This window comes from Paramisgurnus dabryanus, chromosome 5 (assembly GCF_030506205.2).
Source record: "Paramisgurnus dabryanus chromosome 5, PD_genome_1.1, whole genome shotgun sequence".
Lineage (NCBI taxonomy): Eukaryota > Metazoa > Chordata > Actinopteri > Cypriniformes > Cobitidae > Paramisgurnus > Paramisgurnus dabryanus.
The window spans coordinates 18,344,337-18,358,337 of record NC_133341.1 but is presented as its reverse complement, the minus strand read 5'-3'; the positions used below and the strand labels follow the sequence as shown (position 1 = coordinate 18,358,337).

At 37.8% G+C, this 14,001-nt stretch overlaps 1 protein-coding gene across 1 annotated transcript; it reads right to left on the bottom strand.

The window, feature by feature from the left end:
- Positions 1-1,269: 1,269 nt before the first annotated feature.
- LOC135748722 (myosin heavy chain, fast skeletal muscle-like) lies at positions 1,270-12,079 on the bottom strand. Its single transcript, XM_065266992.2, has 41 exons — positions 12,015-12,079; positions 11,736-11,774; positions 11,300-11,518; positions 11,075-11,218; positions 10,836-10,992; positions 10,719-10,746; positions 10,424-10,529; positions 10,198-10,290; positions 10,035-10,098; positions 9,844-9,942; positions 9,653-9,756; positions 9,431-9,569; positions 9,189-9,307; positions 8,880-9,029; positions 8,627-8,797; positions 8,239-8,539; positions 8,048-8,118; positions 7,855-7,942; positions 7,644-7,761; positions 7,442-7,565; positions 7,201-7,337; positions 6,372-6,627; positions 6,059-6,301; positions 5,790-5,966; positions 5,563-5,708; positions 5,393-5,483; positions 4,922-5,311; positions 4,717-4,843; positions 4,409-4,527; positions 4,131-4,327; positions 3,862-4,045; positions 3,578-3,743; positions 3,318-3,442; positions 2,913-3,221; positions 2,566-2,769; positions 2,363-2,488; positions 2,095-2,265; positions 1,845-1,949; positions 1,674-1,769; positions 1,458-1,589; positions 1,270-1,361 (listed from the first exon to the last, which is right to left on the bottom strand). Exons 3-41 carry the CDS (start codon positions 11,504-11,506, stop codon positions 1,341-1,343), a joined length of 5,805 nt encoding a protein of 1,934 aa, XP_065123064.1. The 5' UTR covers positions 11,507-11,518; positions 11,736-11,774; positions 12,015-12,079; the 3' UTR covers positions 1,270-1,340.
- Between the last annotated feature and the right edge of the window lie 1,922 nt (positions 12,080-14,001).

Sequence of the window (14,001 nt, the reverse complement as noted above, 5' to 3'; positions counted from 1 at the left end):
AGGGGGCAATGCCCCCTTTTGCCCCCTCGTGGTGCCGGGCCTGCGTCAATATCCAACATTGATCTGATGTCAAAATAAGTCTGGAATATGTCTCTAGACCAGGGATGGGCAACTTCGGTCCTGGAGGGCCGGTGTCCTGCAGAGTTTAGCTCCAACCATAATTATACACACCTGAAGCAGCCAATTAAGGTCTTACTAGGCATACTAGAAACCTTTAGGCAGGTGTGCTGAGGCAAGTTGGAGCTAAACTCTGCAGGACACCGGCCCTCCAGGACCGAAGTTGCCCATCCCTGCTCTAGACATTCATAATAAAATATAAGCTTACAACCTACAGGGTTTCTTCAGGTCTTAAAAAGTCCAAATTTGCCTTGAAGTCTGCCCAGTATTGGGCCTTAAAGTCAGATCAATGTTGAATTTTGACATTAGGCAACTGTTGATTCATGACATCAGGCCAATGTTGATCTGACAACAAGACACATTGATGTTCTGATGTCAAGACCCATGTGGTTCTGACGTCAAGACCTAACATTGATTTGACGTCAAGACCAAACATTGATCAGACGTAAAATCTAACGTTGATTTGACTTCAGAATCGAATGTTGATCTGATGTCAAAATCTAACATTGATCTGATGTCTAAATCCAACATTGATCTGATGTTACAATGCAATGATGATCTGACGTAAAAATCCAACTTTGATTTGAAATCAGGATCCAATGTTGATCTGACGTCAAGACCTAACATTGGCCTGTTTTAATGAGTTTTAATGAGTTTACTATTATTTTAAAATGAAGTGTACATTCAGTACTTACAGACTATGTTAAACTTTTAACTTTCTCATTGCAAAACAAGTTGACAAGGTTTGTCTACAAACTTTAATATCTTGTTTTAAAACCATATTAATGAAGTTAATTGAAAGACATTTAATGTTATTTCTTCTTAACTTGCTTACAAAGCCACAGATTGAATGCTTAAGTCAAGCTAAGACTTCTAGTGGCCTGTTGTAATGCGTAAAAATTCTGCATTGTTTTTTCCTATCTTTGTGATTTTGGTAATTGATGTGATCATTTGCAGTGTGTCGGTGCTTTGTTGCAAGTTTTAAACCACCCAAACACTATAATTGATATTTTTTGTTAAATGATTGAGGTATTTTCTAACAGAAACCTTTAGAGCTGCAGTAATATTTTATGCATGTCCACAATTTGGATAAAATGTAAAATAAACCATTTGCATATGGTGAAAAAATTTATTAAGGTATAGACAAGTTGATGATTACAAAATGTTTATTATGTTTTCAGAATAACCATTGTAAATTATAAGTCAAGCTTCTGCTGTGTTCTCTATTCAGCGGCCTCTTTGCCCTTGAAAAACAAAGAGATAATGTCAGTCTTTGATTTGTGCTGGCTATCATAATTAAAGACAATTTAAATTGACATTTATCAGTTATTAAAAGTTACCTTTCCAGCATCGCGGCTCTTGGCTCTGAGTTTGTTTACTTGAGACTCAGCAATGTCAGCACGCTCCTCTGCCTCCTCCAGCTCATGCTGCACCTTCCTCAACTTGGACAGGTGAGTGTTGGCTTGCTCGTCCTGCAAAGTTAAGAACAGTTAAAAAGGGTACTAGAGATCTCAAATGTTTGTGGGTTCTTTATAATTCTCAAATCAGATACTTACAGCTTCTTCAGCCTGTCTCTTGTAAGCCTTGACCTTCAGCTGAAGCTTGTCAACAAGATCCTGCAGTCTGTTGAGGTTCTTCTTATCCTCCTCAGTCTGCAGGAAATACGAACACGTTAGACTAAAATATAGCCAAATTATTTAAAATTATTGTTTTTCCAGATTCTTTACCTGGTAGGTGAGCTCCTTCACTCTCCTCTCATATTTGCGGACACCTTTAACAGCATCAACTCCACGTCTCTGTTCTGCCTCAACTTCAGCTTCAAGCTCACGGACCTAAGTAAGAGATATTATTAGATTTATGTTATGCAAAGAAAACATCTTTGTTAATCAACAACATAATATGCATTATTATACTATGACATACACTTCACAACGCCTGTATCATTACTATGAAAATTGAAATGGAAAGAAAACTCACTCTGCTCTCCAGTTTCTGGAGTTGTTTCTTTCCTCCCTTCATGGCCAGATTCTCAGCCTCATCCAGACGGTGCTGCAGATCCTTAACTGTGACCTCTAGGTTCTTCTTCATCCTCTCCAGGTGAGCACTGGTGTCCTGCTCCTTCTTGAGCTCTTCTGCCATCATTGCAGCCTTTTACATAAGTACAAATATATATTAAAATAAAATGTATGAAAGTATGCAAAAAATATTTGTGAGTGTGAAACATTTAGGAGTTACTATTGCTCACATCAGTGATGGCCTTCTTGGCCTTTTCCTCTGCATTTCTTGCTTCCTGCACAGTGTCATCAACTTCACCCTGGATCTGAACAAGGTCAGCTTCAAGCTTCTTCTTGGTGTTCAGGAGACTTGTGTTCTAAAATAAATGAGGGTTAGATTAAAACAAACATATAAAATCTGTAGCATTTGGGAAAAAATTTGCTTAAAGATTACCTGGGAGTGCAACAGCCCAACACGCTCACTGGCATCCACCAGCTCTTGTTCAGCCACTTTGCGACCTCTCTCTGTCTGCTCCAAAGCAGCTCTCAGTTCCTCAATCTCTGATTGCATCAGAGTATTTCTGCGCTCCACCATGGCCACCTGCTCTTTCATGTCTTCCTGTCCTCTCACGGCCTCATCAAGGTGCAGTTGGGCATCCTGAACATAACAATACTTTTAAAATATGCTTTTGTGCTAAAACCTTTACATAACACACTTACTTTAGATTATACAGTAAATCAACATTCAGGCATCGAAAAGTATGTACTTAGAGTAATACACGCAAAGCGATGGTCACATACCTTGAGTTGTCCCTGAACATTCCTCAGCTGTTTCTGGGCCTCAGCAGCCTGGCGATTGGCATGGCTCAGCTGAATCTCCATCTCATTAAGGTCTCCTTCCATCTTCTTCTTGATTCTCAGAGAATCGTTTCTGCTCCTGACCTCAGAGTCAAGTGTGCTCTGCATGGATTCAATGACTTTCTGGCTGTTTCTCTTGATCTGCTCGACCTCCTCATCCTTCTCTGCAAGCTTCCTGTCAACCTCACTCTTCAACTGGTTAAGCTCAAGCTGGACACGAAGAATCTTGGACTCTTCATGCTCCAGGGTGCCCTTTTAAATTTTTTGTGACAGAATATTTTAGAATTTCAATGTTCATTAATAATGTTCTGATAAGAAATTGAATTAGTCTAATCTCCAGATACTCACTTCAGCCTCCTCCAGAGCGGTCTGAATCTCAGCCTTCTCAGTCTCTACTGTTTTCTTGGCCTTTTCAAGCTCATGAATGCTCTTACCAGTCTCACCCAACTGCTCTGTCAGATCTGAGATCTCCTCTACATGCGAGATAGGAAATACTTTTAGTTTATAGTAAACAATACACATTCTGTGATTTACTAATGTTGATTTTATATTTTTGTAAATTTGAATATATTCAGATGCCTATATTCATTCAACATTTTATTTCTTACGCTGGAGATTCTTGTTTTCTCTCTTGAGTGTCTCCAGATGATCCAGAGTCTCCTCATAAGAGTTCTTCAACTTGAACAGTTCAGTGCTGAGTGAGCGAGCTTCTTTCTGTGCACCCTCCAGCTCTGCCTGACCTTCTTCATATTTCTGCTTCCACTCTGACAGAACCTTGGGTGAAGAAATTTCAGGGTCAAGGAAATGTTATTAATTGTAGAATGCTGAATTGAGTTTTTATTCAAGTGTTAGACAACAACTGTGTATCACACAAGGACTCAGAATTGCTTACCTTGTCAAAGTTCCTCTGTTTCTTATCAAGGTTGGCAGCCAAACCATTGGCTCTCTCCACATCAATCATGAGGTCCTCCACCTCACCCTGAAGTCTCTGCTTGGTCTTTTCCAGAGAGGCACATTTGGAGTTCACTGCCTCAATCTGTTCCTCTGCCTCCTGCAGGCGCTGAGTCAGCTTCTTCCTGTAATGCATTTCATAACCAGTAGTCAGAACAAGCAAGCAATTTTATTAACAGATATTTTATCAGGTTTTGTTCATATTCGTACTTGGCCTCTTCAAGTTCTTCTGTGCGCTGGATGGCATCAGTTTCATATTTGGTTCTCCATTGAGCAACCTCACTGTTGGCTTTAGACATTCCCCTCTGGAGCTCAGCCTTTGCCTCCTGCTCTTCCTCAAACTGCTCACGGAGGAGGTCACAGTCATGGCGAGCTGACTGCACTGCATGGGCCAGAGCGTTCTTAGCCTAGAAGATGAAATCCGATGTTGTTACCTTTGCCCTGCAATAACTGGCAAGTGTGCAATCCCAATGATTGTTTTGTTTTACCTTAACTTCCTCTTCAATCTGCCTCTTAAGCTCCTCAATTTGCTGAGTGAAAGCTTGTTTGCCTCTGGTGAGCTGAGAAACAAGAGCCTCCTTCTCCTCAAGCTGACGGCCAAACTCACCTTGTAAGATTTAGATTCACATGTAGTGGATTAGTGCTATATATACTGAACTGTTTTTGAAACAAGCTCTATAAAGCAAGTGTGTAGCAAAATTTATAAATTACCATATTTCATTTAACAGTCTAATCTAAATAGTTAATTAAACAGGACTGTTATGTGCAACATTTTTTAAACTTTGTTGTTTGTTACCATTTTCGGTTTGAAGTCTTGCTCTTTGAGTACTGAGGTCATTCAGCTGGCGAAGGTTCTCATCATTCTTAGACTTAATTTCACTAAGTTGGTCCTCCAGTGTGCGGCTCGTCTTTTCAAGATTTGCCTAGAAAAACAAAGTCATTAAATCTTTGATAATCCTAATCATATTCACATTTATTCTTCTAGAAATAACAATTTCAACCTTTGCTTTGGCAATAGCCTCCATGTTGCTGGAAAGATCATCAATCTCCATTTTGTATTCACTTTTCTCTTTCTCAAGCTTCTGCTTGACACGCTGGAGGTTGTCGATTTGCTCTCCCAGCTCGGCCACACTGTCTGCTTGTTTCTTGCGGAGAGCAGCAGCGGTAGCTTCATGCTGAAGGGTGGATTCTTCAAGATCACGACGCAGCTTCTGGAATTCAGCTTCACGCTTCTTGTTCATCTCAATCTGAGCAGCAGTTGCTCCTCCAGCCTCCTCAAGCCTCTCACTGATCTCCTCAAGTTCTCTGGAGAGATCAGCTCTCTGCTTCTCAACCTTTGCACGAGCAGCACGCTCAGCCTCAATCTCTTCCTCCAGTTCTTCAATGCGAGCCTAAAGTGACAAGAAATCAAGCACACTTTAACAATCTTGAATTTCCATATTAAACAATGCTAAAAACATCCAACTAAATACCTGAAGCTCCTTGATCTTCTTCTGAAGTTGAGCCCCAAGAGATTGTTCATCTTCGATTTTGCTGAGCAGCTGGCTAGTTTCAAAGTCTTTCCTGTTATATGGAAGAAAAACCATGTATGAAAAGTCACATTACAACAAGAGTTTTAATAACATCATGTATTTTCAATTACTTCTTCAGCTTCTCATCAGATTGCTGCTTGTCATTCTCCAGGTCCATGATGGACTCCTGGGCCAATTTCAGGTCTCCTTCAAGCTTTCTCTTGGCTCTCTCAAGGTCCATACGGAGTTTCTTCTCTTGTTCCAGGGAACCCTCAAGCTGTTGGACAACAGTGACCATGTTTTCAAATTAGATGTATGGAAACAATTTAGTTAAAAAAAGTTTGAAAAATGAACTCACATCATCAACTTGTTGCTCAAGCTTTGTCTTGGCTTTGGTCAGAGTGTTGACTTTGTCTTCTTCTGCCTGGAGGTCATCCAGAGTTTGCTGATGTGCCTCTTGGAGGGCTTTCTTCTCCTTTGTGAGCTTGCCAATGCTCTCATCCTGAGTTGCCATTTCCTCAGTCAGGTTCTTCACCTGTGAATTTTTCATAAATGAGCTCAGAATTTAAAAAAATTGACAGAATAAAACAAAATTTATGAAATCTAATGTTAAATTATTGCTCAAACCTTATTCTCAGTGGCATGTTTCTCTTTTTCCACTTTAGCCAAGGTGAGTTCCAGGTCATCAATGTCTTTCTTCAGCTCAGAACACTCATCCTCCAGTTTCCTCTTCTTGGCTGTCAGTTCAGCATTGATTTCTTCCTCATCCTCCAGTCTCTCAGTTGTCTCTTTGAGTTTAGCTTCGAGTTGGATTTTGCTCTTGATCAGACCTTCACATCTCTCCTCAGCATCTGAGAGATTCTCAGTTTCCTAAAAAAACACAATTAGAACCAGAATCCAAAGCATTCCATTTACTGAATTTACAGTAAAGAATACTCACAGAGGCCACTTGCAGCTGCAGATCATTTTTCTCTTGCAGCAGGGAAACCATCTTCTCTTCAAGCTCCTTCTTTTTAGCCTCAGCCTTTGCCAAAGCTTCTTTGCATTTTGTATAGTCCTCTTTCATGTTTGAAAGCTCCTTCTCAGTCTCAGCACTCTTCAGCAGAGGCTTAATCTTGTAGTAAACCTTCATCCATGGCCAGTGTTTGACATTCATGAATGAGCGAATGTTGTATTGAATGGTGTAAATGGAGTCCCTGATAAACAATAATTTTATACACAAAAAATATGGAATGTCAACATGATTCTTTGTGCTGTGCATAATTTACTTTTCATTTATATTTGTCACAGACTTAAAAGGGATGCTGCTTCTTAAATCTAGTAAGATGTTGTGTTGAGAATACTGTCATATTCAGTAGATATGCATTTGTTTTTGTATAGGTCATTTTTCAATCTTAAACTGAACTAAACTATGTAATTTCCAGACATGGTTGTAAACTGTTTAAAGGGTAATTATGACAGTATAATTATTTGCCATTGACAATTAGATATTTAATGTAGTGTACATTTTAATGACCATTTTTAGCACTTTGAACTATATATAATATATACATTTATGCATTTGGCAGACACTTTTACAGGAGACTTTTACTTAAGTTATATTTTTTTAGCAACATGTGTGTTCCCGACGATCAACCAATGACATTTTCATTGCCAACACAATACACTACTAACTGAGCTACACGAATACAAGAAGATACAGGTTTATAACAACTGGATTATTTAAAAAAAAACACAAAGGATGTTGTACCATTTCTAACATTACTCACCTCCTCTCCATCATCGTCACAAACTCTCTCCTCATGAGGAAACCACGGCACGCAGCCTGAGTCATTGTGACCAAAGCAGCCAGTTTCTCATCACGCATCTCCTCAAGAGTACCCAAAAGACCAGCTTTGAAGAACACCTGCATTCATGAACAATAATACAAATATTAATTTCTATTGCATGTGTTCAAACTAAACATCAAGATTTCTGAATCTGTGAATCCTTGTCAACCAAAATATGAACCTTTGTGTGTCCAAATCTATACTGGTCATGGTCAACATCGATGGATCCCAGGAGTTTCTCAGAGGCCTTCTTGTTGTCCATAAACTGTCCCTCAGGGATAACACTGGCATTCAGGACCTTGTATCTGTTAAACAAGTATGAAATTGCATTAGATCTCTGAATAAATTTACACAACGCACTATTTTTATGCAATCCCATTTACCTCTGTTTGAAGTCAGCATATAGGATTCTGCTTGGGAAGCCCTTTCTGCAGATTCTGATACCTTCCAGTACACCGTTACACCTCAGCTGATGGATGACCAGGTGGTTCTCCATAAGACCTGTAAAATGGAATAAGTTAAGATTTCAGATATTTACCATCATTGCATGTTTTTTCAGTTGTCTCAATATCTTTATGTGCTTTTTGTCTTCACCTGGAGTCTTGGACTCATTGGGAATCAGGCAACGTACAAAATGAGGATGGGTGCTCCTTAAGTTGGTCATGAGTTTGCCCAAATTCTCCTGTAAAATTATTAATCACTTTCATTTTGATGATTCAGTCTAATTTTTATCATTGCTGTAGAATTGTTGCATTATTCACTTTCATTATCTTAGATAATGACGTACCCTGAACTGAGAAGACACGGTCTGCATAGAACCACCCTTCTTCTTGCCTCCCTTCTTGGCACCACCAGTTTCTTTTTAAATATTTAAAGAGAAAGACATTAAATGTAATGGCAAGGCCGGAACCAAAACATGAATAAGAGTTTTGTTACATTGACAAACATAGTTCTATTAACACAACATGTTTATATTACCCTCAACAACAGGTGGGTAGAGAGTAGCCAAGAGTTTGACAGAAGACTTCTGGTACAGCTGCAAAACAGACTCATTCAGTGGATCCTTGTTCTTGTCCAACCAGCCAGCAACGTTGTAGTCCACAGTGCCAGCATAGTGAACCAGGGAGAAGTGAGCCTCAGCCTTGCCTTTGGCAGGCTTTGGTTTCTGGAAAGCATTGCACTTGCCAAGGTGCTGATCATACAGCTTGTTCTTGAAGGTGGTGTCTGAAGCCTTAGGGAACATGCACTCCTCTTCAAGGATGGAGAAGATACCCATGGGCTATTTAACAATGAATGAAAGGTATTACTATCACAGTTATGTGTTTGGAAAAAGAGAGAAATAAAGAGATTAGAAACCAGTAGGAACCTTCTCAATGAGCTCAATGCAGGCAGCCAAGTCCATGCCGAAGTCAATGAACTCCCAAACAATGCCCTCCTTCTTGTACTCCTCTTGTTCCAGCACAAACATGTGGTGGTTGAAGAACTGTTGCAGTTTCTCATTGGTGAAGTTGATGCACAGCTGCTCCATGCTGTTGAACTGGAGAAAAATATTAACATTTACTCAAAACTGATTATGAACAATTGAAGTTTGAGAAGACAGAAAAATAAAGAATTCTTACATCAAAGATCTCAAAGCCAGCAATATCCAGCACACCAATGAAGAACTGTCTGGCTTGTTTTGTGTCCAACATCTGGTTGATACGTACGACCATCCACAAGAACATCCTCTCATAGATAGATTTGGCCAAGGCGCTAACAGAGTTGTAGACCTGGCAACAGAACACAAGTTAATATTTTATGAAAACTTTCTGTACTTGGGTTATAATACTGCAATCATACGCAGAGTGTTTCACATGTACTGCACACATATATACTGCACATTATATTGAGGCAAATAATTAATTGGACATATTTTAAGGCCTACATACCTGTGGCACAGTCTGACCTTTGGTTACAAACTCATTTCCGACCTTCACTCTTGGGTAGCACAAAGCTTTGAGCATATCAGCAGAGTTCAAGCCCAAAAGGTACGCAACTTTGTCAGCGTCTGAAATTGTTCAAATTGAAGAAAAATAATTATAACTTGATGCTGTGAACACTAAATCAAAGTATTTTTCAACTATTTTTGAAAATACTATTTGTGACATACACTAAAGCTACTTAGTCTTACCCTCTGTGCCATCAGGCTCAGCCTGCTCCTCACGCTGCTTCTGCTTGAACTTCATGTTACCATGATGCAGCACTGCTCCAGTGAATTTATAGATGCCCATCTTCTCCTCAGCATTGAAGCCCAGAATGTCAATGGCAGTCTGAAAATTACAGAAAGGGATGACCTTTAGGAACTGCCATATTTATGTAAAACCAGTGCCATTAATAAAATAGAATGACTCACATCAGTAGCAACCAACTCCTCTTTATCATCAATGCTTGCCACTGTGATCTGACCCATACTGCACATGGGGAAGTCGTAGGGGTTGGTGGTGATGAGTGTCATTTCTGTAACATACCAGATTGCATTAATGACAGAGAAGTTTACTACATTCACTGGCATTTTAAAGCTTTAAATGAAATACGTGCACCTACCAACCAGCTCAGGCTTATGGTTGGTCATCATCTGGTAGAAGATGTGGTAGCCTCTCTCATCTGAAAGCTGGAATGTCACTCTAGACTTCTCCAGCAGATCTATTCAGAGGATGTATTTACAGTAAATCACAAACATCTAAAGAGATACAGACAAAGACAAGTGTGCAGGATGTATGATTTAGTCCACCTACATGTCTCAATATCAGCACTAGCAAGTTTCCCACTTGTGCCAAAGTGAATTCTGATGAATTTACCCTGTTCAAAGAAACATAGTAACATTTGAGTCAGTGTTGTGCAATCACACTGAGCTTCATAAAATTCAAACAGGTGTCACTCATGTAAATAAAAACTTACGAAACGAGAGGAGTTGTCATTTCTCACAGTCTTGGCATTACCATAAGCTTCAAGCAGAGGGTTGGCAGCAATGATCTGGTCCTCAAGAGATCCCTGTGTGGATAAAGGTTATTATGGTTATTAACACTTTGATAATATTTTGCATTAGACAAATTAAATGTAAAAAAATAGGAAGTAGTTTTAAGTTTCTTTGATGAGGTACAATTTATAGTATTATATAGAGTACCTGGATTTTGCTGGACTCTTTCTTCTTGTCACCACACACTGCAACTGTAGCAAAGTACTGAATGACACGTTTGGTGTTCACAGTCTTTCCAGCACCAGATTCTCCACTGGTTTATGAGAGATGATAAGAGAGACAGCATAAGAAGTGGACATTTTATAAGCCAACATTAATATTCTTATATTCTTATTCTATTTATTTCTAACATAGGCTAGGTAAATCCATATTTCTCTGAAATCTACTTCATAGTTCGAAACTCTTTCAAGAACTCTGTGTGAACTGTAGATTTAGTACTTACGTGATGAGGACAGACTGGTTCTCTCTGTCTGTAAATTGAATGGTCATTTTGTTTAAATAATTGCTTTATTAAAACAAAACAAAAAAATCATCTTGTGATTCAAGATTCTGATCTTACCAGTAAGCATGGACTGATAGGCATTGTCAGAGACAGAGAAGATGTGGGGAGGGGCCTCCATACGCTTTTTGCCTCTGTAGGCAGACACCACTTCTGCATCGTACACTGGGAGCCACTTGTAGGGGTTCACAGTAGCACAGAAAAGTCCAGAGTAGGTCTGAAAGCAACACAGAAATGATCAGATTGCAGCCTCACAGCCATAATGAACTTGAATGCTGCTTCACTTCTGCTTAACTTACATAGATCATCCATGCTGCATAACGCTCTTTGAGGTTATAAAGCACAGAGGGTTCATTGAGATGGGTCATCATGGCCATGTCCTCAATCTTGTCATACTTGGGAGGATTCATTGGGTGGACATCATCCTCCTTAACAACTTTCTCCTATAAAAGTGATTGAGCGGACATTAGATAGTGGGTAGCGGAATGTGAATCTAGGTTTTTCAGAAAATGTGGAAACTTTACCTCCTTAGTGTCAAGGGTAATGACAGTGACTTTGCCACCATCTTTACTCTTGATTGTTCCTTTGACGTACAGCTCTTTGTCATCAACCACATAGCAGGCAGTCTTAGCATCAAAGGGTTTGTTCTGAGCCTCAACTCTCTCCTTCTCAGGCTTACGGAGGTAAATGGCAGCCTTGCCATAAACGGCCATCTCAGCGTCCGTACTCATGATGGCGGCCTTCTGCTGAAATAAAAAAAAAATTCATGAGGTACATGAACAGGATATAAATTACATCTTTTTAGGTCTAATCATATAATTCTACTGTATGTTGTCCAGAAATTAAGTCAAAACTAACCTAAATGTCATCATACATTTTTATACTTTTGATGATTTGTCCTAGTCTGAAGAGTATAGAATGTAGGTTATTGTGTGTCATTATTAAATATCATCATCTTACCTTTTCACACTTCCTCAGATGCTGACAAAGATCCTCACACTGTAATACACATAGGAAGGTCACTGCCACATACATGTAAATACTGTACCATTTTTAAACTATTCAAAGACTTTGAAATAAAACATTAAGTCCCAAACAACATGACTAAAAAATAGTGAAATTGCACTATTGGTGGATTTGAAACACTCCATACTGGTTTTTTTTACATCTAGTTTTTATCTAGTAGTTTCCAAGTGTTTCCCTAAGTGTTTTTTTCAAAGAAATGAAAGTTCATCTTACCACACAAACTCGACTAGCTTCCGGACGCAAATGTCTCCAGGTCTGCCTCTGCTCTTTATACTGTATTGACTTTGCTAGCAATGCAGAAGTTATATATGGCTTTCTCCAAATATGGCTTTACCCTGGATGTGAGTTAAGAAAGTGATCGGTTGGACCAATTGGTACTGCTGCCCAAAGTTCAAATAGCAAAGATGTAAATAGCCAAGCCTTTAGCATATCTTGTTAACTTGTTAATGCATTTCATTTACAATGCATAATGTTAAATAATAATGTCATTTGAGAGACATAAAGATGCTTTGCTTTTGATTGCCTTTACTAATAGATTATTATAAGGTTTTTACTTAAAACATTGTTCAATATGTTAACATGTCATTTAAAATAAATTTGGGGTAACACAATTCACTGACATTGCTTCATTTGTAGATTGTACACTCAAAAAAAATATTTTCTATTTTGTTTATTTGTATTACGTCAATGTAATAAAGCTATGTTTGAGGACATTGGCATTGGTTCAATGTCATTATTGATTAATCCAGCAGAAAGAGTTTAATTGCATCCAACAAACATGATAAGATACAAATATATTGTTACGTAATTATTTTACATGGAAATTAGCCACACAATTAAATTACATTTAGCATATATGGTGTTTGATTAAAAAAAATACATTAGATCAATGTAATATAATCATATTTAGAAAATTACATTGGTTTAATATAATAATGTGGAAATTTGGCACATAATTATATTACATACATCTGATGTGGTGTTTGATTGTAATAAAAAAAATTACATTAGGTCAATCTAATAAAGTCATCTTTAGAAAATGACATTGGTTCAGTGCAATATTTTTACGTGGAAGTTTGCCACGCAATTAAAATACAATTAAATGATGAGCAATTTTTTAGATTGTATACAAAAAGAATATGATAATATTTTTAAGTAAGTTATTTTCAGCAAATTCATGTAGTTAAATTACAATTAATTCTTACTATTAGAATAACATTCCAACTGTCCTTTGAAATAGCAGTAATATTTTATAATACAGGTAGACAATTTTTGGTATTAGCAAGTCAGTACCACTGGAATTTTTTATATAGCCTGTCATGTTTATATGTTAGTACAGGTTTATGTTTTATTTTATTGCTTTGGTTGATTGGTTTGCATTCTGTGGACACTCATGTATACTTAAGTATCAGATTTCTTGAACTGCCCAATATGCAGAATAATTTGTGCCTGTGTATGGTAATAGCTACTAGATTTTTCTAATATTGGCTTCAGTACTATTGCATGATGGTCCTTGTTGATGTTTTTGTAGTGTAAATTCAAAACAAAGATACAGTCAACATGAGACTGTTATTAATTTTATATATAATAATAGTTTATATTTATAAGAAACCCTGATGCTAATCTTTTGCTACTTTTATGTTTAAAAAATGCTTTTTTATTTGTTTGACCAAGATTATTTATCACTTTATTTGTTCTTGTTTGTGTTAATCTGCTTTATTGATGTTATTGTTTTATGTATGTTCATTTTACAAAACAATTATATCCCACTGATCGCTGTTTCCATGTTATGACCAAAACAAAGAAATTAATTGATTAATTTATAACATGTTTTGCATACTCTCAGTGCATGATGCCAATGAAATAATGGCTTGTTTTGAAAATATGCATTTTGTACACTGTATTTAGGGTTTTGGGGATAAATAGATAGATTACATTATATATTATTTTTTTAATAGATTTAAAATATATGTGACCCTGTTTTGAAAAAACGAGAGTCAAAGTTTGATTTCAGACATTAATTTCAAATTGATTTCAATCTTTGTCACCACAATATTCCAATCTTGATCTGACCTCAAGATCCAACCTTGAGAACACAAACAAACCTACCTTTGGGCAGATGTCAAAACCCAATCTTGGGAACATTCAAAACCCACGTTTGGGCAGACGTCAAACTTTAAACTTCGCTTCCACAGATGAC